The 27,500-nt window shown below is 46.6% G+C and overlaps 1 protein-coding gene across 4 annotated transcripts in view; it reads left to right on the forward strand.

The window, feature by feature from the left end:
- The window catches only part of sulf1 (sulfatase 1), a 122,546-nt gene that overhangs the window by 79,978 nt on the left and 15,068 nt on the right, over positions 1-27,500 (forward strand). For all 4 annotated transcript variants that reach the window (XM_042710296.1, XM_031583647.2, XM_031583649.2 and 1 more), the window contains 8 exons: positions 15,886-16,184; positions 17,775-18,014; positions 18,942-19,093; positions 21,297-21,466; positions 24,704-24,854; positions 25,152-25,327; positions 25,488-25,616; positions 25,842-25,898. In XM_042710296.1, coding sequence (XP_042566230.1) covers positions 16,007-16,184; positions 17,775-18,014; positions 18,942-19,093; positions 21,297-21,466; positions 24,704-24,854; positions 25,152-25,327; positions 25,488-25,616; positions 25,842-25,898 — 1,253 coding nt within the window. In that variant the 5' untranslated portion in view covers positions 15,886-16,006. The remainder of the gene's footprint in view (positions 1-15,885; positions 16,185-17,774; positions 18,015-18,941; positions 19,094-21,296; positions 21,467-24,703; positions 24,855-25,151; positions 25,328-25,487; positions 25,617-25,841; positions 25,899-27,500) is intronic.

Consider the following 27,500-nt stretch of genomic DNA (forward strand, 5'->3'; position numbering starts at 1 on the left):
ACACACACACACACACCCACTGCCCAGCACATTGAGCTATTCACACACACACACACACACACACACACACACACACACACACACACACACACACACACACACACACACCCCAACCCCAACCAATCTGAGTTTTAGTAGAGGCCATGTGTTTGGTGCACACTGTAAAGGCTCTATTCATGTGGCTGGTGGTTGTGACTGGGGCTCTGAGCTGATCCCTGAGCTGGGTCTCTCTCCTCTCATTGGGCTATAGTTGCCATGGGGACGTCCTGCCAAGACCCAATCCATCCGCTCAAAGACCCACTCCCGAGAGTCAGCAGAGTCTGGGACGGATCCGACTGATCTGGTACAGAACCGGCTTGATCTGTTCGAAATTGGCGCTACAACAGGTCCAGATCCATTGCAGCGTCAGCTGTTACCAACACCCCCTTTTCCACCAACGGCAGCTAGGTGCTAGTTCTGTACCGGAGCTGGTTCAACTCGTGAACCTTCTAAGAACCGGCTTGCCGAGAGCCACCAAAGAGCCATGTCATTATGTCATTATGTCACTGTATAAATCTGTATACGTCTCTGCTGTCCCGGCAACGCTAGCTGCAAGCACAACAGCAACGATGGAAGACTAGCATCAATGTTACGAACGTACAAATCGCAGCACAAAAGCCATTAGTAGAATACGACAAATGTTACGAACGTTAGTTGCTATGCTTTGTTGAGTAATGTTAGCTGACCAAACGTAACATTGATGGCTAGCAAGCCATAGTAACATTGATGGTTAGCTAGCCATCAATGTTACGTTTCTAACATTTGCCGTATTTGACTGGTAGCTTTAGTGCTGCAATGGGCTAAAGTGCTGCATGGTTTTTATTTGACTGGCGCAACACAGCTTTCCATAGACCCGGTGTAGTACTCTCTGCACAGAGGAAAACTTACGTGTAACTCAGTGCACCAGTCACGTGATGAATACAAATGTTTGGCACAAACATATCTACATATCAAACCTCTCTCCCCCTCCCTTCCTCTCTCTGCAGTCGGTCTAGTCTGAGTGCTAAGTTTGAGGAGATCTATGTTTGTGATCATGCTGTCATGCACCTTCAAGGCCTTTTTTCTATTTGACTGGTCAGGTAGAGTGGAACACTTTGGCATTGATGTGAGAAATTAGCAGCCTGCTAAACAGCTCTGTTTAAAAAAAAAAATGCCATTCACAAGGTTTTTGTTGGTCTTGTTCTTTACAATAACTCCACCCCCAGCCCCTGATGGAAGCGGTTCTTGGTTCTAGAACAGCAAAGTGTGCCGTTGGAACCAGTTTTCTTGGCTGAGAGATGGTTCTTTGGCTGTGGAAACACAAAGAACTGGTTCGAGATTAAGCACCTGCTCCGAACTGGCCCTTGAACTGCCTTGGTGGCAAAGGGAGGTAATAGGGTCTGAATGAGAGCAGTGTAGCCTGTCTAAATGTATTGATGTGCTGGGGTTTACAGTGATGTTCGTCATGTAGATCAGTGAAATGAATGGGAACGAGCCATTTCTTTATTTTATATGGATATTTAGATGATGCAGTGCTGGAAAAGCTTGTATATGAATACAGTCAGTTGCATGTCAGGGTGATGTATTCTTTCTTTTTTTCCCTTCTTTTTTTCTCATTTCATTTATTTGCACATTCTGCGTAAGCTAAGATTAACACTCTTGCAAGAAATGGCATGACTCAAAGTTTAATAGGGTCTTTTAATATACCCACACCAGAGCTCTCTAGTTACCGACCAAAGCAAAATAGCCTGACAACGCTAAATAAAGTCTGTGAGCTCTCAGTGCTGGTCAGCAGCAGTCTCCGTTGAGTAGGCAATGCAGTTGGCTGCCTGTGCGTGATGTGCATACTTCTCTGGCACTGATTTGATGGCTTATGGGTAGTGTGCATTGCTCTCATTTCAGCAGTAAATGTCTAAGGACATTTGGCTACTAGCGCGGCCTGTTTAAAGGCACCGTATGATTTTTATAAAGGGGGTGATACGCGATGGAGCTGGAGTTCAGGTGATGGAAAAGTTGCCAGGCGAACTGGAGTTAATTGAAATTCAAACGGTTCTCTCTCTCGCTCTCTCTCTCCCTCCCTCCCTCCCTCCCTCCCTCCCTCTTTCTCTCTCTCTCTCTCGCTCTCTCTCTCTCCCTCTCGCTCTCTCTCCCTCCCTCTCTCTCTCTCTCCCTCCCTCTCTCTCTCTCTCACACGCCTGGGTAAGCCACACACATGGCACCCCAGGCAGTGGAAAAAAAGAGCATCTCTGAACAAATTACAGGTTGTGTGTGAGCATGTGTAATTCAGGCAGAATGAGGGGTAGTGATACACTTCAGTGTGGGGGTGTGTGCGTGTGTGCATGCCTTGTTTTGTGTCTGGTATCGTATGTTAGAATATCCCAGTAATGGAAATGCTTGTTTACGACAGACAGGGTCATGGACGGACATTTCTCAGGGTCTGTCTCGCGATTGCTCGCTCTCTCGTTCTTGCTTGCTCGCTCTCTCGCTCTTGCTTGCTCGCTCTCTCTCTCTCTCTCTCTCTCTCTCTCTCTCTCACTGCGCTTTCCTGAGAATATGTCCGCACATGCTCGGCATTCTGGGAGTGTAGTGTTTCACTGGGCGGCAGAAATATCCCTGATTAGGGGTCTGCTGGGTCTGCTGACTGAGCCATAAGCCAGCGCAGCGTCGGAGGAATTCCACTGGGATCTATGGCCCGGTCAGCATTCGGCCTTCACCCAGCAAAGGTCTTCATCTGCTGTCATATTTCAAACGCCCGTAAGAACAGTGGCCTAGCATTATGCAAAACGTCAAATAAGTTTATGTTTATAGAAACAAAACAGTCTATTGAGAACACATTTAACTCAGTATTATTCGTGGAGAAAGAGCCATTAATAGTCAACATTTTCTCAAGGCACTTTACCTAACCCGTAAGCCTAAATTGCATCAGTTATTGTACACATTCCTTTGGCTGGTCTTTGTATCAACTGCCACTCAACAACAACCACAGTTTAATTAGTTCAGCGCTAATAGTCTAAAGAGTGTGTGTGTGTGTGTGTGTGTGTGTGTGCAGAGAGCGGTGTGTGTTGCCATGATCTGTGACTGCGGTGACAGTGGCGCCACATCATGAAGGGCTGGCGGCCTGAATGGGAAACGGGCTGAATGGAGGGGAACGGGATGGTCTGAATACCCCAGAGCCTGTCTGTTTGCTGTCATTCAGGTCACACGCACCAGTGGCTGTGTCGGGGTCGCGCTCACGCTCGCTGGCCCGCGGACGCATTTGCATGAAACCTCTCGTCACGCTCTGGTCGTCTCTTTGAATGAGAAGGCAGAGAGAGAGGAGAGGTGCAAACGTCCTTGCTTCCGCTGAGTGCTGTTCAGAGAAGCCGACCTGCCACTGCATGGATTTTCATCATCAGGTCGGTCGTGCAAGTGCAATTTACAGAGTCGCGGATACTCAATGCTTTGGCTAAATGGCTTTCCATTCTTTGTCCAGTCACTTTATCACATTTATAATAGTGGCCCACTACTTTAAACATGGACAGTTTGCTGCAACAAGTGATGGACTAATCTAGTCTAACCTCTCAATCTCACACTGAGGACAAGCTTTCACATGAGTTCACTATTCGTAACGTTCACACCTATACAAGCCCAGTAATAAATGTGCACACACAGACATACAAACACACACACACACACACACACACACACACACACACACACACACACACACAGAGAGAGAGAGAGAGAGACACAGACACACATGGATACACTTCCCTTTCATGTTTGCCTTGTCATAACATTGAGCCAATCTTTAGGACAAATCTGTCATCAAGTGGCCCTTGAGGGCCACACATTAATCATGTCTAGATCTCTACGGGCCATTAAATCTGTGAAACCAGTTTAGCAGAGCCCCCTTTCTTTCCATCAGCCGTGTCAATGAATAACCCACTCTCAAAGAGAGAGGAAAGGAAATGCAGTAGAGAGGCGTGCAACACAACATCAGCTCCACCTCCAGCCCAGCGGTGAGTCTTTAGATTTTTCTCTGAAAGGGAGTCGATATTCATATAAAAAGAGATTTATACCCCCGGCAAACCCCATGACCATGACACACTTCTCGAAGCGCTACGCAGCAAATGAAACCGAATCACCATTGAAGTGGCTGACATGGTGAGCTTTGAGTAGCGGGCGCTTGGCTTCCCTCTCGCACTCCTAATTTGGGAGCAGGCATCGGATCTCATGGAAAAGACGTCTGCGTCTGCACGCCGAACAGTTACCTCAGTGGAAACTCATTGAAGCAATTTGAATATTTTTTTTGTGGCGCGTTAATAATGCATCTTTGGACAGATTCGGCCTGTGGTTTTTGAGGGAGACGATAAAAAAAATAAAAAAAACTGAGTGGGAGAAGAGAAACCCACCCATGTGAACGTGAACGTCTTCGTTTGGCAAGCTGAAATGTGGTTGCGTGTGTTTGAGCAGAAGTCCCGGGTTGGCAAGGGGGCAAAGCATGAGAAAAAACTGAATATTGATACAGAGATCTCATTTAGACCTCATATATTCCATTCTGATTTCTGCCTTGGCCTGTGTTTTGTATATATTTTATGACGGCTAAACAAAGGGCTGGCACAAACATAAGCCATTTACTGTTTACTATCGAAAACATTTAGTTCCACATTTGCCAGAACGTATGTACAGCGAAGGTTGCCATCAAGGACACAGAAAACGTCCAACTCTTTGAACAGTGTGCTTTTAAATCACAGGGCTGAGTGACACACAGCCATTATGGTAATAAGGAAAAATCATCACAGCTGTAATTAATTGTTCTTTTCATTTTCGGCCCGGTGGCCTCCGACAGACGTCTCGTTAATACTTTACGGAGTCTGCTTGCCTGTTTTGTTTCATATGTTATGTTGATCAAAGGCCAGATCTGTGTGTGTGTGTGTGTGTGTGGGGGGGGGGGGGACTTTTCATTTGTCTTGCCTTCTTCCCCTCTCCTCCTCTGATCTGTTTTTGTGCTTCCCTCATTAACTGAGCACTTATAAAGAAAGAGTAGCTTCCTGGAAATCTCTTTAAAAAAATTCTCAAGCATTCGTGCTTCCCAGCTGACCTGGGACCAGCAGGAATGCAGTTCAGCTCAGCGCTACCAAGTTGAGCTTGGAAACGGGAACAAAGGGAAAATGTGCAACATTGTTCCACACTTAGGCAATGCCAGGCATTACTTTACATTATTAGGTTTTTTTCCCCCCTTCCTAAGCTAGCAACCTGAGTTACTACCGCATTGAAGGTGTAGAGCTAGGTCATTAGAAATTGTAAGATGTTCGTCCAGGCAGGAAGCTCGACTAGGGGCTCCGAGCCCTTGCCCAGTACCCTTTGGCTCAAGGTGGATTACAAGAGCGAAGATTATCTCCCCCCAATGACAAGTTCGGGTGGGAAATGGATAAACAGGACAGGCTGAGGCTTAGACTCCTAAACATGTGCCGCCTCTCCATAGTCTCCATTCTCATTGCTTGGAGCCCGTGCCACATCCGAAGAAGGATCCCGAGTCTCCACTGTAGACGGAGGGATGGTGGATTATGGAAAAATCAAATAAAGCTGTCCAAGGTTGATTATTTTCCCCCCATTCGGGTCTGTCACCACTGGCGCGGCGTGTGCAGGAATGGTATGATTCATTGAGGAGGGGTGTAGCAGTAGACTGTGTTTGGCCCGGCTGGGAGGTGTGAACGGTGCTCCTCGTCTGGCCTGATGGCACGGTCTGCGCCAGTCGTAACCATATGCTTATAATGTGGCTGCGTGTGCCAGTGTAAAAGGGCGCTGCCAGCCCGGGAGTTGGCATCTACAGCACAGTAAGGTTCCTGAGGTGGAACAGACTCTCTTCAAGGCCAGCTACCTGTTGTGATTCGACTTCCCGGCTTTTCCAGAGGTGTTGACTTACACTCAAACATGTGCGTGCTCACACACACACACACACACACACACACACACACACACACACACACACACACACACACACACACACACACACTCACTCACTCACTCACTCACTCACTCACACACACACTCACTTTGTGTTTTAATTATTTAGCTCTTAGCTTTTACCCTAATATCCTCTCGAAATCCCTACTGACCCTCTTGGTGACACAAAGCCTAGAGCTGTGTGGTCAGCGGGAGTCAGATTAATTTAGTTATTGATTTTCATATGAAGTCATTATGAGAGAAACTGACCTCCGAGAGCTTGAGGGCAGAAGAGGTGAAGTCTCAGCATGTCTCAGATTAGTTCAGGCCCAGTCCGTTATTCAACAAGCACATTGACATTCTTCCAAGTATTTTTTTTTTGCATTTGTATCAAATTACTTTATTTTCAAAATATAAATATCTGTATAAAAGGCTCCAACTCATGGCAACATTCAGAATAAAAAAAGAAAACAACAACGGTCAATGCCTCAACACTTTGATGTAGTCTGCCATCTGGATTTGTCCATTCATGTATTTCTTTTGCGAATTTGAAGGATTAAGCAATCTCTTAGAAAACCAGTCACAGGAAACTTGCTGCAAACTAAATTCTTGAAAGAGGGAGAGAGGGAGAGAGGGAGAGAGGGAGAGAGAGTGAGAGAGTGAGGATTGAGATTGAGAGGGAGCGAGATGCACAGCAAAGCCAACGGCTCGGGGGTAAAAACAACCCAAGAATGTCCCGCACTGAGAGAATTTTCCAAACATGCAGCCTTTGGTTTTTCAGCTCTGAGACTCGCGAGCTTTGCTCCATTGTTGTGCTGCTTCTCACTGAGAATGGAGACATCTCACCTAATGACACCAGACAGGCCTTGTCATTGGGCGGCAGGAGTGACACAGCGCACCCACTCTCCCACTTTCCATTCTGGGACCGGTCTTGCCTACCTACCACACACACACACACACACTAAAATCGCACTGTCCACTCACGAGTCCTCATGTCATCTCACTTTCAAAAACACAGAACACATTCTCCTCTGGAGCCACACACACACACAAACACACAAACACACACACATACAAACACACCGCACCATACTCTGAAAAATGTCCCGAGGCTGCTGGTGGGTCCGTGGCGGTGCCAGGCGAAGCGTCTTGTGTGGGGTGTGTGGTGTGTCATTAGCAGGCGTCCAGCTTCTCACGAGGGAGAGAGAGGGGGGGTGGGGGGGGGAGAGGGAGAGGGACGCCTGTCGCCTACCCTTCGACTGGCATAACACCCTGCCTGATGGATTCAAACGGCCTGAAGGAGCGAGAACAAAGACTAACCACATCAGTAGGGGCTGTAAATTCCTCCCATCACCACGTAATCAGCACTGTGTGCGTCTGAGAGGGAGTGTGAGTGTGTACGAGAGGGAATGAGAGAGAATGAAGCCGTGCGGAGCAATCACCAGAGATGTGATTATCGTGATTATCCCCGTTCTAAATGCAGGTTAATGCCGTTGCACGGCCAATATAATCTAGCCCATAATTTGCTCTTGGTGCAAGAGGCACTAAATGGTACATTGCTGATCATGCAATCTCCTTCTCCTCTTTTAACGACTGTAGACTGCAGTTGATGTTGGACCAGACTTAGGCCAGACCTGGGCCGAATCTAAGCCGGGTGTAAACTGAAGTCCGCTGTTTCACTGAAATTATATTTATACCACTTTTCCCTTGAGTTCATTGGCTGCACGTTATGTTTGCCTGTCCCTTTTCACCACGGCAATATCACGCAATGTGTTAATATAATTAGCTCTGTGTGTGTATGTACTGTATGTGTGTGCAAGTATTCCCACATCCACATCTAGGCCAATACATATATACATGTCTTTCTGTGTGTGTGTGTGTGTGTGTGTGTGTGTGTGTACACACTCCCTCTCTCTCTCTCACACACACACACACACACACACAGACACAGACACAAGTATATGAGAGTGAGTGTGTGTATGTACTCTCTCTCTCACACACACACACACATAAGTATACACATAAGTATATGTGTGTGTGTGTATAATGAGATGGACAGTGCTCTCCTTCACTTGGGGGCTGAGTGTGGCCTGTGGTGTGCCCTGGCCTGTGGCCCTGCAAAGCACTGTGGGATTTCACACAGTTGCTCCTCAGTGTGTCGTGAGTAGCGCCCGACCGCCGGTCCAACTCGCGGTGGATTAGAAAAATGTTTGTGAAACCAAAACCCCAACATTCTCCGTTCATGCAGCTCGGTAATCATTTCAGCCCCCCCCCCCCCCCCCCAACAGCTCCAAGTAGCCTCCTCCAGCACCCCTCTAATGCAAAGATCTAGTGGGAATAATCAGCATACTGAACTGTATGACCCCAGGAGGTGTACAGAGATCTCATTATCTGTATCTGTTCAACCAACAACATGTTCTGTCTCTGTATTCGGATTGAAGATGGTGTGGTTTAGTGGGTCTGGTTCATATAGGAAGTCACATGAAATCAGGAACATGTATTTTCAAACCTAATATTCATTGATGATTAAATTTTTGTGCCTTCAGAGCATCAAATTGATTTAATATTGGCATATAATTAATTATGAAATATATATCGACATCCTCATATTGTATTGTGTCTTAGTTTTAACTAAACTAAGTTTTATGAACTGGGTGAACCCCACCACCACACCACCTTTAACTGGGAGACATTGAATCGTAAGATTCTGTTTTGCATTGGAAAATAAACTATTTACAGGAAAGATATATATATATATATATATATATATATATGGACTCTACTGTTGTAAGGTAGTAATTCACGTTACGTTAACACATCAAAAACCACGAACATGTCATTGGAATTTAAGATTATTCCTTCAGTTGAGTCCATTGTTAGCTTCACAAATCACGTGTTAGTCACTTGAACTAAAGTATTTAGTAATAATTTTATTTATTTTTGGTGTAAAAATTATATGAAACATATGATGCTTACAGCATATTACTTCTTAAACGGATGAATATTGACTGAAACACACTGAAACAAGATTTTGTTTTTATTAAACTTTTTTTTAATGGAGGTAATTAACATACAGCAAAACAATACAGGTTCTAATCTTAATTTTCATGGTTTTGTGGGGGCTTGAAAAAATCCAGCTGCCACACCAGTTTTTGTCTGGCTAGCTCCCCTTCATGACGCCGCCTATAGAATTATAACTTTCAGGAAAACAACTTCGGGAAATCTCCATTGCTTTATTTGTGCTTTCCCTGATAAATTTTTCCCGATTCCGGTACATCCCTGGTGACCCCCCCGCCTCCCAACTGAAGTGAGCGATTCTCAGTCCTCATGCACACGCACATGCACTCTCGGCCCCTCTCCGGCGAAGCCTCTCTCTGGGCTAATCCATGCCTTTTTATTTTTTTTATTCCGGCCACAGGCAGTCCTGATGGGAACGGACCCAGGGACCCGACTCTCTGCATGGGGCTGAATTAAAACCTGTCCTGGCTAGCTCACATCACATTGCGGTGTGGCGCAGAGAATGCTAACTAAGCTGTACTGCCACGCAGATTTCATCCTCCCATTTATTGGTTTTCCTGTGACTTGGCTTGCTGTGGCAACAAAGTTCAGTGGACGAAAGCCAGAAAGAAAGAGAGAGAGAGAGAGGGAGAGAAGGGGGGGGGTGAAAGAGAATTAATGGAACGAGAGAGACGGAGAGAGGGGGGAAGATATTTAGGCTTCTTCGAAATATCCACGGCCTCTCTCTGCGACTAACTCCCTTCATGAATGGCTGGCTGGCTGCGTCAGCTGGTTCAGTCATTCGCAACCTCCTCATAAGTGGCTCATGTTTGAGGCAGAAAAGCACCATAGCCAGACCCTCGCCCTCTCGAGAGCTGGAGAGCTGGAGGTCTGCTAATGACCAGTGGTGCTTTGGAGGATAATGTAGCAATGCACTGCCAGTCACTGAACATTGTCTGACGCTCGCCATTGTCCCTGTGCTACAACACGCCAGCACTCCTCTCTGCTTGAGCGAGTACTAGGTCCTGAATGAGTGCCATCTGCAGTACTGTAGAGTGTGTTGTGGCCTGCAACAAGGGTCACAAGGGGGAAAAAAATAGGAGTTGAGATTCTTTTGTCCCGTAGCTAATTTCCCTCCATACAGGAAGCAGGAACTTGCCCATGTCCTTTCTTGTGTTGATAAGCCTCCAAAGCAGGTGTCTTTAGATGGATGGTGGAGTCGTTTTATGTGACCCCAGGTGGTTGAGGCTTTCGTTAACTGCCACATCAGCGTCTGGGGGCAGCAGGGACTTAGAAGGCATGTGGTGGCATGTATGTGGTGGCAAGCCTGGGTGGCAGGCAGGCTGTGGTGGCAGAGGCCAGCTTGCCCAGAAAACCTCAGCCAGTGTCTCCAATATGCCTGCACCAAGGCCACAGCAGGGTGCTTCAGGAGCAAGATGGTGTGTGTGTGTGTGTGTATGTGTGTGTGTGAGATAGAGCGAGCTATGTGATGGGAAAATCGAAAAGCTCCTCTGGTATAATCATAAAAACTTGGGGGGGGGGGGGGATGATAAAAAAAAAAAAAACAAGATTGAGATCCCATCTTTTCGGTAAAGGTCTCTCCTTGTCTCTGAATCCCATTAATCTGAAAATTGCCCCCTTTTTTTACACAGAGGTTGTTTGGCAGCTGCAGGTCCAAGCTTCTATAGTGGCCTTTTTGTCCTGCTTCTTTGAACCCCCGGGACCTTTCTTCTCCCCCTCTCGGCCCAATATTATTCCTCCAGCTTAGCCCTGCCTAATACAGTCAGGGCTCATTTCAAGGGTCATTTGCTCTAATCCCTAAAAACAAGGGATGCAAAACAATGTATTCTGTAGTATTCCAGCATGGTCACGAATAAAGGCCCCTTTGTGCCAGCCGGCCATGTACAAAAGTCTGCGTTTGTGAAACAGATGTGAGCGACCGACTGGGACCACTGTGTCTTCAAAGCTTTAGTTATATGTTTGGAGGCGAAACTGCCCACACAAAAAGCGTCGACAACCGTTTTCCCCCCAAATATGTATTTGACTTTGAAGTGCTTTGAGAAATGAGAGGTCTTTTTTACCGAGCTGGTTTTTGAGTGCAGTTTCCACTTGTCAGCTCACTGTGCTCGTGATCCTCTGAGGAGGTACCACAGCGGCGGAGCGCCTCGTTCCTCACGCCGGTGCATACTAAACACAGGCCTTTCACTCAACCGGTTTCACTTCCTCCTGGTTTCTAAGCTTCACCCTGGTGAGAAGAGTGTGGCTTGAATTAGGGACTGAAATTAGGGGCTGAAACAAAGGTCTCTAACTCTAACTTTCAGACTTTATGTTAATGACTCCACTGTGTTCCTTGCTTATGCTTGTGTTCATATAGCAAGCTTAATGAAGGGGTATGAGGGGGATGTCTACTGAGACGTTTGTGTGTGTGTGTGTCTGTAGAAGTGTTGAAAAAGGAGGGTAAGACAAAGTGTGTGTGCACATGCATATGTGTGCTGTGATCGAGGCTGTGTGTGTGTGTGTGTGTGTGTGTGTGTGTGTGTGTGTGTGTGTGTGTGTGTGTGTGTGTGTGTGTTTGCGCGTGTGTCTGTGAGTGGACTATGGGCCCAGCTGGGCCCGATTCCTCACCCCTAGGTTTCACGTCGGTCCCTGTGAGCTCCACGGTCCGCGGCATTCCTGACTGGCATATTCATTACAGGCTTCAGAGAGTGTCTGTGCTTTAAGACCCCGCCTGAGGGCACAGAGAGAGAGAGAGAGAGAGAGAGAGAGAGAGAGAGAGAGAGAGAGAGAGAGAGAGAGAGAGAGAGAGAGAGAGAGAGAGAGAGAGAGAGAGAGAGAGAGAGAGAGAGAGAGAGAGAGAGAGAGAGAGAGAGAAAGAGAAAGAGAGAGTGAGAGAGAGCTCTTGTGTGGAGGAATGGTGTCGAGGTTGAGGTCTAAACTCCAAACCCCTGGGTCAGGTGTGTTCTCAGTCAAGTGCAGTCTGCTGTGGCTTTTAAAGCGGCAGTCAGCAATGCGTTCAGTCAGAGGTCACCAGTAGAATGGAGGCTCATAGCTCCCAGATCAAAATGCCTCTTCATAAAGCCTCATCTCTTAAAAGTTTACGGCTCCACGTAGAATCCTTACCGTACAAGCTTTTCTTGGCAGAGAGAGAGAGAGGGGTGTTTGGGGCTGTAAAGGTTTCTTCACTGCTGAAAACTGCTGTAAAGCCTCTAGCCAAACAAAACCACCTTACACAGGTTCTAACAAAGAACAGATCAACAGAGGGTTCTTACTAGAATCCTATGAGAGTGAATCTATGGAGACGGCCTAAAGAGTTCTCACAGGGTTCTAGAATTCTCTTTATTTATGACTATGCAAATCAACAGCACCTCTTCCTCTCCTCCTCCTCTTCGCCCCTTGTTCTCCCCTCGTTACTCAGTCGTCTTGGTGACTTTATGGTGGGCTGTTCTTTGTTTGCTGTTGTCTCATGGAAACCGTGTGGTGGCACGGTAACGAGGGCTGCACATGTTTGGTGGCTTGTGGTTGGAATCTTGTTTTGTTAAGCGGCCAGGTCAATGGAGGTCCTGAGTGAGTGAGTGGGTGGCAGCGCTCAGATTGATGTTATGGCCTCCGTTTCGAATCCGCTGACTTACAATTTCTCCAACATAATGAGGGTGATTAAAACAGAAAAAAGAAAGGGAAAAAGAAGAAGATGAAAAATAAAGCATAATTCACAACCTATTTCCATTCGAAGGAAGAAAATAGAAAAGCTATTTAAGGGGTTCGCAATTGTGTCATGTTTGAGGTCGAGGAGCCGTGCAGCTTAATTTCAGCGTCGCTAAGAAACGCATGATCTCATTGCGTGGCGTTGTGTTAGGCCCCTCGTTCAACTGATTTTGGGAGAATGCTAGCTAACTGCGTTAGCGATCCACTCCGAGAGCACTTCATTTTTAAGAGTCACGTGAGTGAGGTCTTTGCAGGGACTCATCATCGCCTGTTCAGTTCAATACTGGCTGGACTCTAACAACTGGGAGACAATTTTGGGATCTGTTTCGCATGCTTGCCCAATGGGTTTTGGAGTGTGTGTCAGTCTCCTCAATATGCACACTCACACCCTTTCTGAAAAGACACTCCACTGTGTCCCTAGTACGTGCATATTGTGCGTGTCTGTCTGTCTGTGGAGTGCCTAGAGTATGCATGTTGTGAACGGAGAGAATGTGTTGTAAAGTGTCTTTTCTTTCTGTCTGTCTTTCTGTCTGTCTGTCTGTGTGTGTGTGTGTGTGTGTGTGTGTGTGTGTGCTTGCTTGCTTGCTTGCTTGCTTGCTCACTCACTTTGAGAGGGCATTGGCAGGATCCAAGCCTGTATGTGAGGTGCTGTATGGGGGAGTGTGAGTGGGTCGAGAGGGTTGGGTGGGGGCAGGGGCAGGGGGAGTGTATTCCGGTATGAGGATGTCTGGACCCAGCCACCCCTCAGCACCGCGGGGTTTGTCCAAACAGCGCCAGTGTTTGTACAGCGCTGTCGGGATGACTGCGCTTCGGCTGGCCGTGACACTGCCTGTCTGAAATGCTGCCCCATCCAAAAAAGCACTTAGAGGCCAACTCTGCTTCACTCAGAAGCCTCGCGTATCACCCCTGCAGGACGTGAAAAAAAAAATCAACCGCTTAAATTGAACATAAATTAAGATCAGCAAATCATCGAATATGAGCTGGTCGAATGTGTAAACTGTAGCCTGGCGTGAAGAAGATGAATATAAAAGGAGCCGCACAGCTGTGATGTGGGTACCGCTCACACTTTCAACCTCTCCTCAACCTCCAGCAGAACACATGAACCGCAAACGGATTATTGCTCTCAATTGCCTCTTAATAGTGTTAATGAAGCCTCCCACAGCAACTGTGCTCTGGATTAATGGATAGAGCTTGTCGTGCTCACTGGGGTGTGTGTGTGTGTGTGTGTGTGTGTGTGTGTGTGTGTGTGTCTGTCCAGTCCATCTGTGTGGAGAAAAGTGTGTGTGTCTTCATGTGTGTGCTCATGCATGAGAGAGTGTGTGTGTGTGTGTGTGTGTGAGTGCACATGGAGATCTGAATGGCATTAAGTGAGTCTCAGGTGCAAGGCTGCCCAGTGTCCTGATACAACTCATTAACCTAGAACAGACAACAGCATGGGCACAGGATGGCCACACATATGGCCTTCAGACAAAAGCCATCATTTAACTCATGAATGACCAGCTAATCTATACTTCACGCATTATAATCACATATGACCATTTAACTCAAGAATTAGCATCTAATGTATACTTCATTATACATTATATTCACATATTATCATCATTCATGTCATGCGTTACTAAATAACCTATACTTCAGCATTATAATTGTATAATGATCTGTAGATACCAAGGTCTTTTATGCTATGGTTAATGGCATTGTTGGTTTGATTTCAGGAATCGGCAAGCTAAGGAGAGAGTTTTGTCTCGGTTGACTGGCTTTAATATTGATGTAAGAAACTTGGAGATGAACTTGTAGATTCTCTATGTATGAAGTGATTTCAACAATCTTAGATGAGTCAGACTAAAAAGAGGGTGGTAAGGCATGGTATGTCAAAGCAACTCCCACAACTGCAGTGGCCCAAACCCCCTGTGAATAGCATGGCGGTGTTATTTTTACCTGGATCCTCAGCTGTGGCTTTGAAAAGGACGTCCACAAGTTTTGGGCCCTTGTGAGCGAGCAGCAAGGTGATGAGGCCTGGGGCAGCGTGTCGGTGTAAATCTGTGATTGACGTCTGAAGCGCGGGGTTAATGCAGTGGAACCGCCTCCCCCTGTTCCGCCCTACTGGAACCACCCCTAACCCCTGCCCCCCTGTGCCTCTCCACCCCCCCCAACCCCTGCCCCAACTGTGCCTCTCCAAAAAACTCCACCAGCCCACCAACCCCACTGGGACACCCCCCCCCCCCCCCCCCTCCCTTGGGCGTCTAACACGGGTACACCAACCAGAGCCCCGATGACTGACAGGCCAGAGGTGGGCTGTGATTGGCTGAGAGTCGTGCAGGGGGAGGGGTGGAATTCCCGAGGCAGCCAGTGGCGGGGGTCCCTGTGTGCTGAGAGAGGAGCTCCGGCTCGGCTCTCCTCTGTGCTCCAAGAGAGAGAGATGAGTGAGCAAGCGCTGCTCTGTCATCGCACGCAGGAAGGGAGCGAAGCACGCTTGCACGGGCCCCACTCTCGTGAGGTGTGTTTGTGTGTGTTTGTGTGTGTGCATGAGTGAGTGTGTGTGTGAGAACGAGACTAAGAGGAAAGGACGAGGGCGAGAGAGAGAGAGAGAGAGGGAGAGGGGTGCATGGCTTTTGGGAGCAGCATGAAACTCAGTGGAACCATTCAGGTGAGGAGCGTTCAGGAGTATGTGTTTTGTGCGTTAAGGTGAACTAGCGAGCGTGTATGCAGTCACCAAAAACAGTAGCGGGTGCTTGTTGTCGTCGTTTGTGTGTAGTGTTTCTGTTCAGAGACCCAGGCCTGCTGAAATGTTTCTGGGATTGACTGTTTACATTGCAAATCCGAACCGTTGATCCAAATATGTTGATTTAACTGTTCGTCCTGTCTTTGAAAATATGAAGTTATTGGTCTCAGGTTGACGTCGATAGCTGCACATGTTTTAGTCCTTTGGTCTAAAGATGTAGATGGCTGTAGATATCTATTGCACTTGGGTTCAAAAACAGATGTAAGTGATTTCTCAGATCCAGGTATGTTAAAGTGTTTGAGCGGTCCCTGGAACTGTCGCTTAGTTCATGTCAGAAGAGGGAGAGGGGAAGAGGTTCTCCTTGAGTCCTTTCCATTTCTTTCAGCCAAGAGAACATTTGTTTTTATATTATGACTTTGAAAAGGAAGTCTCTTTCTACCCCCATTTTCTCACACACACACAAAGACGTCTTTCATTCTGTAAAGATCTGTTTTCCTCTCTCCCTCTTGTGTCCACAGATATTTTGCTGAAGGCTCCAGCTCCTCCAGTGGTATTCAGCTGTTCCCCTATCTCCCCATCCCCTTCTACTCCTCTTCCTCCTCCTCCTCCTCCTCCTCCTCCTCCTCCTCATCTGACACCATGAAGTCCGTGTGCCTGGGCTGGCTCCTGGCCCTGGGCCTCATGCTGGCCAAGTTGTCGTCCTCGTCTGCCTTCACCACGCGGAGCCAGGGCCTGCGTGGCCGAGTCCAGCGCGACCGCCGCAACATCCGGCCCAACATCATTCTCATCATGACCGATGACCAGGACGTGGAGCTCGGTAAGGCAAATGATGAAGTGCATGGTCGTGGATGATAATGATGTTTTCATGTTTGCTTCAAGTCAGTGCAGTCAGCAGTTCTAATCCAGTACACTTTGGCAACATTCAGCTCTTTATAGTCCTTTGGCTGGCCATTATGTGTGTGCACAGTCCTGGCTCTGTAGATGGGAAACAAATCAAGTGGCTTGGACCAAGCCATACAATATGACTTGACCAACGCATTGATCCACAGGGGTTGTGACTAGGCCATACATTCTCATCATCTGTGTCATCCTTACAGAAAATGGAAACAAAGAGGTTGGAAAAGGGTGTTTTTTAGATGTTGCTATTAAGAACAGGAATACCGGCAGTGCAACATCTGCAATAATCTCTAGAGGCCCAGAAGCCTGAGGACTGCCCAGCGGAAATAGACACTATATCCTCAAGTTACTTTTAGTCCACATCAAGAGGGGTCATGTGTAGTGTGTCAGTTCGCCATTTCCGTGACGCTGCTTTTTCTTGCCCTCCCTAGTGAGTGTTCAATGTTGAACTGACCTGGTTTTATTATTAACAGCAGTAATATGTTGCCAAAAAAACACCTTAGTCTTGAAAAACCTAACAAAACCTCTTGCACATTAGCCTGTTGTTGCTTTCGGCAAAGACCTGCTGCTCCAGATATTTTCCTTTACCAATGCCACCAGAGTTCTGAAAGAAAGAAAGAAAGAAAGACGTGTGAGGGGGGGTGCTTCTTGGTTGTTATTAAATCAAATTCCTTCCTATTTGAGAATATAATGATTGGAGGCCCTGCTTGGCTTCTCATGAGGAGATCGACCCCCTTGTTATTTGCATTTTAATCTCCAGTGACTGGAAATGGCCTCATTTAAATATTTGAGAGGCTCATGGCCTCAAGGACTGAGTCATGAAACCACAGGCCCACAGCAGCAGTACCATAAAACATAAAGCATGCTTAATTTTTATTTATTTTTTTAAGTGTAAGTAGTTCAGTGATGGTCATACTGGTCTGCGTTCCAATGACGCGGAAATGTTTGGTGACCACACAGCATATTTTATGTTTTATGATGACTTGCATTCCCTTGAGAATTTGCCAAAATAAGGGGTTTGTTTTCTTGTTTTTGTCCCCCAGTTTTGCCATTTGACAAAACACTTCCATCCAAAGTCCCTTGAGCAGCAGAGTACAGTGCATTTAATGGGCATTTCTGATCTACTCCCAGAAGTACACTGCGTTGAACTACTGCCAAGAACAAAACATGACTTTCTGAACATTCACTGTTATCCAGGTCATTTGACAAAACTATTAAGCCTATAATTCAGGACATTTCGAAAGCTTTTGTGATCTCTCCTCCCAGAGGTGAACCCCACGACCTTTAGTTTTGTCTGTATCTTGCAATCCTTTGAACTGCTGGCAAATAAAAAAACACACAAAAAAAACCCACTGTTATACTATACATACTGACATGCTGTCATTCACTGAACATACTGTCATAATATACATACTGTCATAATACACACACTGACATACTATACATACTGTTATACTATACATACTGTTATACTATACATACTAACATGCTGTCATTCACTGTTCTCCAGGTTCCTTACAGGTGATGAACAAGACCAGGAAGATCATGGAGGACGGAGGGACCTCCTTCACCAACGCCTTCGTGACCACGCCCATGTGCTGTCCGTCACGCTCCTCCATGCTGACGGGGAAGTACGTGCACAACCACAACACGTACACCAACAACGAGAACTGCTCCTCGCCCTCCTGGCAGGCCCAGCATGAGCCACGCTCCTTCGCCGTCTACCTCAACAACACGGGCTACCGCACTGGTAAGAACCGCCCTGCCCTCACCGCTAGGTTAAGTAAATGCAGAGAAGCAGCTGTTTGTGTGTGGTGACTGTGAAACCGCTAATAACTTTTATCTGAGAAGGATAGGCAATGCAAATACACACAGAGAGAGTCTGCAATGCAAATACATATGTGAGCTGTTTGGTGCATAAACCTTGGAGTTGCAACACTCACATATCAGTAGAATTTTGAATTGATCCATTTGTCCCCTTCTCTGGTCCTTTGGTACACTATGGTTCAGCCTATTCTTTGGGTCACTGGAACGTCACACATCCTAGTTGCCACACATTCCTAAAAGTCCAGTGCAAACGTAACACTTAAGCTTCAGTCTGCCCGTCTGGTTTAAAACAACCAAACATGGCAACCGTGCCCGTGGTCTGTCCCCACTCTTCAGCCAATATCTGTGCTACTGACGGCCAGCTCGCCCACTGAAATGAAGCCTGTGGCCTCCACTGCTGCCTGTGGTTTCAAGCTGATATGTTAGTCTACAATTAGCTTTCTGGGATAGACTGGCAGCATGCCTGGGCTTTTTTGGGGAAATGTTTTAGCATTGCACAAAAAAAAAGACTTATAGACAGAGGGAGAGGGGGTGGGGGGTGCCGGTGTGGAGGGAGAGCGAGAAAGAAAAACATTTACAGGTTCTTTGAAAAGAAACCACATCCAGAGAGGTGAAGCTATTAAGGTGTGTGTGTGGGGGGGGGGGATTCCCTGGCACTAGTGTTTACGAAGAGCAAAACACCCAGCAGTTTGCTCATCTGATCATGGCTTCTGAAAAGAACGAGAAAACAAACATTAGGCTCATCCGTTCCACTGTGGCAAGATAAGTGAGGAGACCAAAAGTATGGTAAGCATTCTGGAGAAGTATCCATGTTTTTTTTTCTTTTCTCTTCTCTTCCCGTCCCCAATAGCCTTCTTCGGGAAGTACCTCAACGAGTACAACGGCAGCTACATCCCGCCTGGGTGGCGAGAGTGGGTGGGGCTGGTCAAAAATTCCCGTTTCTATAATTACACCGTCTGTCGGAACGGCTACAAGGAAAAGCACGGGGCAGAATATGCCAAGGTATGTACCCAAGGGTCCTCAGTTCACACTACAGGTTTGGTGCCAACAGAGGGCACTTATTAAATCCAACCTGCCTCTTTGTTTTCAGTTTAATGTCCAATTGCCAGGTCTTTTCTTTTTTTTTTTGCACACTAATTCCTAGGTTTGCCAAATCGCTCATAATCCTCCTCTGATCTAAAGTGGTAGGAATTTGGGGGAAATTAAAGGGGCTGGTCACTGAGTGTTGAGAGGGTGAGTTGGAACAGCGTCTACTGTGCTCGCTTCTTTCAAAGTTGCGAGGCTTTTTCTTTTTTTAAATACCACAGTGTTCAAAAACAATGGGACACAAAGCGCCCCTGGGGCAAAGCTGCTGAAGGAAATTGCTACCCTATTTTGTTTTCACAGTCATTTTTCAAAAGTGGATGTAATGCTACTGCTGTACATCGAAAGGCAGCCTGCAGAGACCGAGTGGGGAAACATTTTACCATCCCCGTGTCAGACCCTGGATATGAACAAAGTGATAAATCCGTGTTTGAGAAGTTTATGCTTTGCATGGCGTCTCGCTCCCGACTCCGGAGAATTTGTTTTCCGAGGACTAATGCTTGCCAACGTCCTCCTAGGTAGCGTAGTTCTCAGGGCATGTTGGAATTTGAGGAGAGGTTTCTTGGTCTGGGCACAAATTGCCCTGGCTTTCACTTTAAATGGGGTTGTCTGAAAGATGGGTAAATAGATGTTTGGCTTGGTGCTCACATGTCAAATGGCTTGCTTGTTGAATTAGACGAAGGTGTAAAGTTACCCACAAGTCTGAGAGGCAACTAAGAGTTGAACATGCATGAAGTGGAGACGGCGGAACAGCTTGTGGCTTTCTGTACGAGTGGACCTCAGAACCCACCACAGGAACACTTCAATTATGAAAGGACTGTAAATACAGAACCTGATTGGAGTCAGGCTTCATTAAGTTTGAGACCAAACGACATGTGCTAAAGAGAGTGTCGGAAGTCAGGTTCGAGTAATGTTATTCATGAAGCCCTTGAGGGAAGGGTAAGTAACCTTAAGGATAGTGACATAAAATCCAAGGCTTGGACTTGACTGTAACAGGAATGTCCAATACACTGACTGTGCCAGACTTTCTGTCTTCAAAATCAACAGAGCTTCTTAAGACTGTGGCTCAAAAAAATGACCACATATAAATGTCTCTGACTCAACATTTCTCCAAGAGTGGTTTTTATTGCGATTTTATTGTCCTCCCATTATAGTCACAGTTCCAACATGCTTAGTTTCGGCCCAAGTCGTGATTCCTCCTGACTCACAGGCTTAAGGCTGAGCCAGGGTCAAATACAGTCATCATAATCCTTGCGAGAGATACAAAGTTCTCGAATGTACACTTCTCTAGTTTCAAAGCTTGTGCTGGAGGTTTCTTTCCAGGTTTCATCACGTCATTGTAGAGGATTCATTTCCAGGTTGTCTACAAGTTGTTTAGTCTTCGCTGGCTTCACACCGGCTTCGCCCCAGACTCTCCCCATATGAGCACCACATGCATGGGAGAAAAAAAGTGCTGTGGAGCTGAGTTGCACTTGAGCAGTGAGACATTTACGGGGTGCAGAGGGCCTACAAGGGCAAAGTCCATAAGCAGGCCCCTGAACAATAGCCATAAATCAACCTGGGCCTCCCTATCCCCCTCCTCACCCTCTACAGCCCCTGCTGCAGTGGTGGTGTTAGTATTATCATGGCTTGGAGGAGCAGGGGCCAGGTGGCTTTCCCATCATGAATGGACCAGGCCACAGCAGCCACTACTGGTGTATGCTGGGGGCTCCAGGCTTGCTTTGGCCCACGTGATTGGGTCGGGGGTCGCTCGCAGAGGGCCTCCTGTGCATTCCTGACCGCACCCTCGCAGCAGGGGAAGGGTCTCCTCGCTTGTTGCCATAACACCACCCCGGGCCGAGAGTCACAACCTCCTCTTGTCGGCGAGTGTTGGTGTCAACACTGGGTGTCCTATCCAATGAGGCACCGTGGCGTCATGAAGTCACACACAATGTAAAGTCCTTAACGGAGGCAATCACCTGCCATGTTGGTGGTATATAGGTGACGAGAAGGGGGGAAGCCATGTTTAGAGAAAAAAAATGTAATCCCTTTCATTGCCTGGCTGTGCAGGAATGTTTCATTTTGAGCTTGACCCCACCAATCCCCCAACCCTTTACCCCCTCCTTTTCCCTTTTTTGAACAGGACTACTTCACGGACTTGATCACTAATGACAGCATCAACTACTTCCGGATGTCTAAGCGCATGTACCCTCATCGGCCGGTGATGATGGTGATCAGCCATGCAGCGCCCCACGGTCCCGAGGACTCGGCCCCACAGTACTCAGAGTTCTTCCCCAATGCATCGCAGCACATGTGAGTGACAACCCCTTGGAACATTCTAGAACTGGGGTTCCAAACCTTCCTTGGACTTAAACTGGGTTTAAAAACTCTCTGAGCCAAATTTACAAAGGGTGTTTATCATCTTAGATGTGTCTAACTTGTGGCTAATTGCACGATAATCAGGAGTTCAAAATTAATCGCAAAATTACGTGATTAAATGACAATGAAAAAGTTGTCTGACCTCAAAAGGAGATAGAAGATCATCGTCGACTCAAACAGAGATTCAAAATATTCACCATTAGACTTTAGTGATATCAATTTTGTAATGCAATATAAGATTTCAAAAGAATCATTAAATCATCATAATCATAGGCATCATAAAACTACATTTTCACTCTTTCCTTTTTAGACAGCAGTCTAGGTTTCAAACTGTACTCACACTATGTTTGATAACATTTGAATTTTCCTGAAAACAGAGAAGAACTCATTGAGGTACTGTTCTACAGTACATGGGACAAAAGTACAGCTCTCCCTACCAGTTTGACCTTTTTACACAAAAGCTGTGGCAAGTTCAGACACCAGAAAAAATAGGAGTGCCAGTCAATTTTGTATTTATTTTTTTACCCTCTAATGTGTCTGCAGTTATATGACTGAGCAGTTTTATGATGTGACTGTATAAACAATAAAATAAGCGCTGCAAATTAGTTCACGACGAGGCTAAGCTTAAAACTGAGTAATGCCGATGACTGTTTTTGCAGGTAAATATAACACTGTAGAGTTTGGAATTCGAGGGGGCCCATATTTTGTCTGCGTATCAAGTCGAGTGCACTCGTCCTTCCTCAGTAGATGACAGCGGACTGGAATGTTGCTGTCTTGCAAATGACTTTACCACCACTAAAACTGAAATGATTTATCATCTGAGAATACTCTTGGCACGTCCGCCAGGGGATGAGGTTTTTATGGAGTGTCGCTCGCGATGCCAAGCCCACGGTGGCTTCACGGCACTATCATCACTGACTTATGGCCGGGGATTCAAGCCCATAGGCTGGGCCATGGCAACGATCCCACTGTCCTCTGGCTTCCCTGCGTTTAGAGCACAACCCCCACAAGACATTTAGAGATAGCAATCATAATCACACACACAGCCCTGCTTGCTTTCTCATTCTTTTTTCCCTTTCTCCCTCTCTCCCCTCTCTCCCTCCTTTCTTTCCCCTCGCCGCTATTATTTTAGCCCCTGCTTCCTGGAGCACTTCCCGACCTCGTCCATATCAATCAGAGCTTTCACTCTGCAGGTTCAGGGATGTGTGGAATGCATTGTTTGTTCTAGAACACCCTTTGTGATGTTATTAATTTCTTTTTAGTGTTAGCCTGCGCTCTGAATGGCTTGCTCTGAGGGGAAAAAGAGGGCCCCTGGGAGGCTCCCACTGACTGGCATGTTGTTGTGGCCCAGGGAATGCTGCCCAGCCAGTTCCTTCAAGGGGGAAGTGGTGGGCAGATGGTGAGGGGGAGAATGGCACGAGGTTGGGGAGTGGGGGGTGTAGAAGGAGGCGACTCAAAAGCATCCAATGACGCTTACAAACTACAGCGAAGCGAATGGGAGATGTCAAACCCACGGTTTTCTGATTTGGTGCCAAGTGTACATTCGGAAAGCGTTAATGATTCATTCATTAAGGGCACAGCAAGGGTGAGGTGCTGGACGACTGTATTAGAGCTTTATTGAAACTGGAAAAGCACACAGCCCTGTTTGCCCGCCCCATTGTTTGACCTGACAACTGATATTGCTCATTTGAAACACTTTCAGGCCAAATCAAACAGCAATTATCTTGTTCAATGGGAACCAGGGCATGTTTTATAAACAAAGCAGTAGGCCTGAGGCCCTTGGCACATTCGCACACTAGTACCAGATATCAAGCTGCTTTTTGCATACACCCCTGTTTTGGGTAGTTAAAGCCTGTGTCCCTTACAAGGGGCAGTGTGTGACAGGTGTCAGGTGTGACCTCTGCCAGGTCATGATTGATGTATGTGTCTGACCCCCACATTCTTGTTGCCTGGTTGCCACCCCCACTCCCACACACACATAGACCCACACACACACATAGACCCCCCCCCCCACACACACACACACACACACACACACACACACACACACACACACACACACCATACCTCTGTGGCACCATGCAAGCGAGACACGTTTCTATTGTGTGCCATGCTAGACAGCTTGACCGACTGGGTGAAAAGTTCACTTAGCAGACAGAAGGAAGGTCTGAAGAGGAGAGGGCAGTGCCCTGTGGAACCCCTCTCCCATAACAGGAACAGGGTTATGAGGACCCACGAGGTCGTACATACAGACCCCCAGCAGGGTCTCTTGCCACATATCTCGGTCTAACTCCTTTGCCAGAACCAACCCCTACATGGACATATAGAAATACAGAAAACCCTCCATTCTGAGTTACTTAACATTACATTGAAACATGTTCATGACCTACTAATGACATCTAATGTTATATACTACATGTAACCTAAGCTCATGATTTCCCTCCCCTGTAGCAGTGAAGGTGCGTACATAGGTTTTGTAAGGGCCAGATCAGAATTGCCCGCTGTCTGGGTCGGCCTCAGACCCGGAACCGAAGCTCCATCGTGCACATTTAGTTATTTAGCAGACCATATTAAAAGTGAATTAATGGTACGCTGACAAATATTCCTCTTTTGCGAGAACAGCCATCATACCATTGTTCCTGTGACTTGCCAATAGTAGCAGCACATCTGTGGATCTCCAAAAACTCCAGTCCAAAACCTGCAGTCAACAGGTGCATGGCCCAAAATATTGCGGTTCCATAAACAAGGCCATCTTCTCTGTTGACCTTGGGTTTTGTTTCCCCCACTTCAAACATTCAGTGAGTTATTGGGCCTTTCTGTCCAGGGGTCATTGGAAACTTTACTTTGGGCCTGATGTCTGTGGAGCTTTTGTTTTCTTAAGCTTGTGCCAACCCTCAAATTATTTCTTCTCGCCAAGAGGCTAGAGAGTCTCAGCTTGGTGAGAGGTGAACAGAAAATCCAGCATGGAGAATTGGTACATTTCTTAATGCAAACACATCGAGAGTAGGCTACTCTGGTATTGTTGCTTGTCAAACATTTTTTCGACAGCAGGTAAAACTCACAGGCACCTGTGGTTGTAAATGATTTGACAGATAAACATGGCACATACTCGACTGAAAGAAAATACCCTGACGCACACACTATTTCTTTTTGCCCTCTTGTCCTCTCCAGCACCCCCAGCTACAACTACGCGCCCAACATGGACAAGCACTGGATCATGCAGTACACAGGGCCCATGAAGCCCATCCACATGGAGTTCACCAACTTCCTGCACAGGAAGAGACTGCAGACCCTCATGTCTGTGGACGACTCTGTAGAGAAGGTTGGTGGATCCATCACACTGGTTTACTTCCTGCTTCCATAACTGCAGCTTGATTTTTTTACATTATTTAATTTTCTTGTTGTGTCAACTCCGCATTGCACCTCACTTGGATGTTGCTTTAGATAAAAGCATCTGCTGAATGACATTTAAATAATTTATGCGTGTCCAACGATCTAAGGTGACGAAGATGGATGTGCTTTATTTGCGAGTGTCACAGAAGTGTATATAGTTCAAACATACAGACATGTATCTGTTGTCTTGACAGACATGACTGTAAACTCTAATGTAACTTTGCAGATATATGAGACGCTGGTGGAAACTGGAGAACTGGAAAACACTTACGTCATCTACACAGCTGACCATGGCTACCACATCGGGCAGTTTGGGCTGGTCAAAGGGAAATCAATGCCTTATGACTTTGACATCAGAGTGCCTTTCTTTGTGAGGGGACCCAACATTGAGGCAGGGGCAGTGTAAGAACAACCTATTCCGAAACACTACACTTCATTTCATTTAGACTATATACGGAGTAATAATATATATACTAATACATACTAAGTAATAATATGTCTACTGGATGTTAGAACAGTTTTAAACTCTTAACCTACTAACTCTGTTCCTCTACCTGTGCAGAAATCCCCATCTGGTACTGAATATAGATTTAGCACCAACTATTCTGGATATCGCGGGACTGGACACTCCTTCTGACATGGATGGGAAATCAATTTTGAAACTTCTTGAACAAGAGAAAACTGGAAACAGGTGATTTAAGAAAAGCTGTTAAATCTTTCCAAAGACCAATCACGAATGCCTATACATTTGTCATGTAATTCAGATGGAGTGTTTTAGGGGGGGAAACAGGACTAGACCTAGTTAGTGCCCAGAATAATAAAACTGTGTAATGCAGAATAAATATGTTAAATAAATAATTATAGCTAGTTCATTTCCACATACATTTTATAAAAAACGTTTCATTCTTGTTTTCAGATTCAAACCAAACCGTAAACCAAAAGTCTGGAGAGACACATTCCTCGTGGAGAGAGGGTAAGACATGTACCTCAGTCTTTTTCCATGTTGCAGACACGTCAGCGTAGACATGTTTGACACAATTTTTCACATTTCATTTAACCAGTGGTATGATGACCACTTAACGTGTCTTTTCCACTATGTCATAGCTCAGATTTTTCCACCTGTACTAAAAAGTGAATGAAGACATCCTAGTGTATTTGCATCTAAGGTTAGCCTGACTGGCCTGTAAACTTCATATGGTCAGAGCTAATCTTTTGAAAGTAAATACGATATATTTGAAAGATCAAAACAGTAGATTTAAAAAAAAATGTAGAAAGCGGTACTGGAAAAATAGGCTGCATTTGAGGAATTCTTTTCAAGAACTAACTTCATGGTTGCAGTTGCCTCAGTGTCCTTGCAGCCTTGGAGCCAGTTTGTTTAAATCTCAGTAGACTACCCTGCCAGACATGTTCAAAATAAACAAACCCTTCTCTGACTGGCATATGGGATTACCTGCGGCGTGAAGGGAAGTCTCATTGGACATGAGCTCAGGACGTTTTACATAGCTGGAGTGGAAAGCATTCACTGCATGGATTCATTGTCATGAATGCTAGTCCACATAACTCACTCATGCAGCGGTACGGTTTTTCCTGCCCACGCCCCACAACTAGCGCTAAATATAAAAATCCACCTATGGATACGATACCGTTTGTTTTCATGACTCCTTTTGGAAAGTCTCTACTCGGGCCGAGCTGCTGCTATACGACGCTGTGTGTGTGTGTGTGTGTGTGTGTGTGTGTGTGTGTGTGTGTGTGTGTGTGTGTGTGTGTGTGTGTGTCAAACGCGCGGCTCACGGAGGCGTAATCTCATCCATCTCTGTGCGTGCCAGCCAAAAGCCCAGGGAGATTGCGGAGCAGTCGCGGGGCTGACATTCTTCCTGTCACTGAGGCTGTCAGTGGGTGTGTGTGATCGCATATCTTGATGCTGCCTGCCGGGCTCCCGCTCCCACTCCCACTGCAGGCCTCATCCTCCGTCTCCGTCTCCCCCACGGTTTACAGAGAGACCGCCGGTCTGCGCCCAGACCTTTTAGAGCTGAAGCAGAAAAGTCATAGACGGCGATAAGCGATCATATGGCGTCTGCCATGACACAAAAAGAACCAGTATATCTGTGTGTGAAATGAATCAGTGACTGAAGCCCTCCCCATGTTTATTCCAAAAGAGCATTCATCTGACCCGTTCAATGTGAGCTGACACCCTTATTTCCAGTATATATGCGGTTAGATTAGTGTCTGGCTACCGCAATCATTTATTTTCCACAAAACAGTGCAAGGGGGTAGGAGTGTGTCAGAACGCCTCCTCCTCTCAGTCTCCATCCCCCCACACACACATTTGGCCTGCGAAAGAGGATGACTGAACCTCGGCATGAGCGAGGGAAGGCAACCACAGTGCGGTCAAGAGACAGATAGCCGTGAAAAGTTCAGCGGGTTTTTGTTGTCCTTTGTTGCCAGTTATTTCAGCTCGTCCTGAGAATGCAGCTCGCTCGCTCTCTCTCTCCCTCACTCCGCCGGGGTGGGGCGGGCTGGGGTAGAGATGGGGTTAGGGAGGGGGGCAGGGGGGGAGGGGTGCGGGTAGAGCTGG

The sequence above is a fragment of the Clupea harengus genome, chromosome 17, assembly GCF_900700415.2.
Source record: "Clupea harengus chromosome 17, Ch_v2.0.2, whole genome shotgun sequence".
Classification (NCBI taxonomy): Eukaryota; Metazoa; Chordata; class Actinopteri; order Clupeiformes; family Clupeidae; genus Clupea; species Clupea harengus.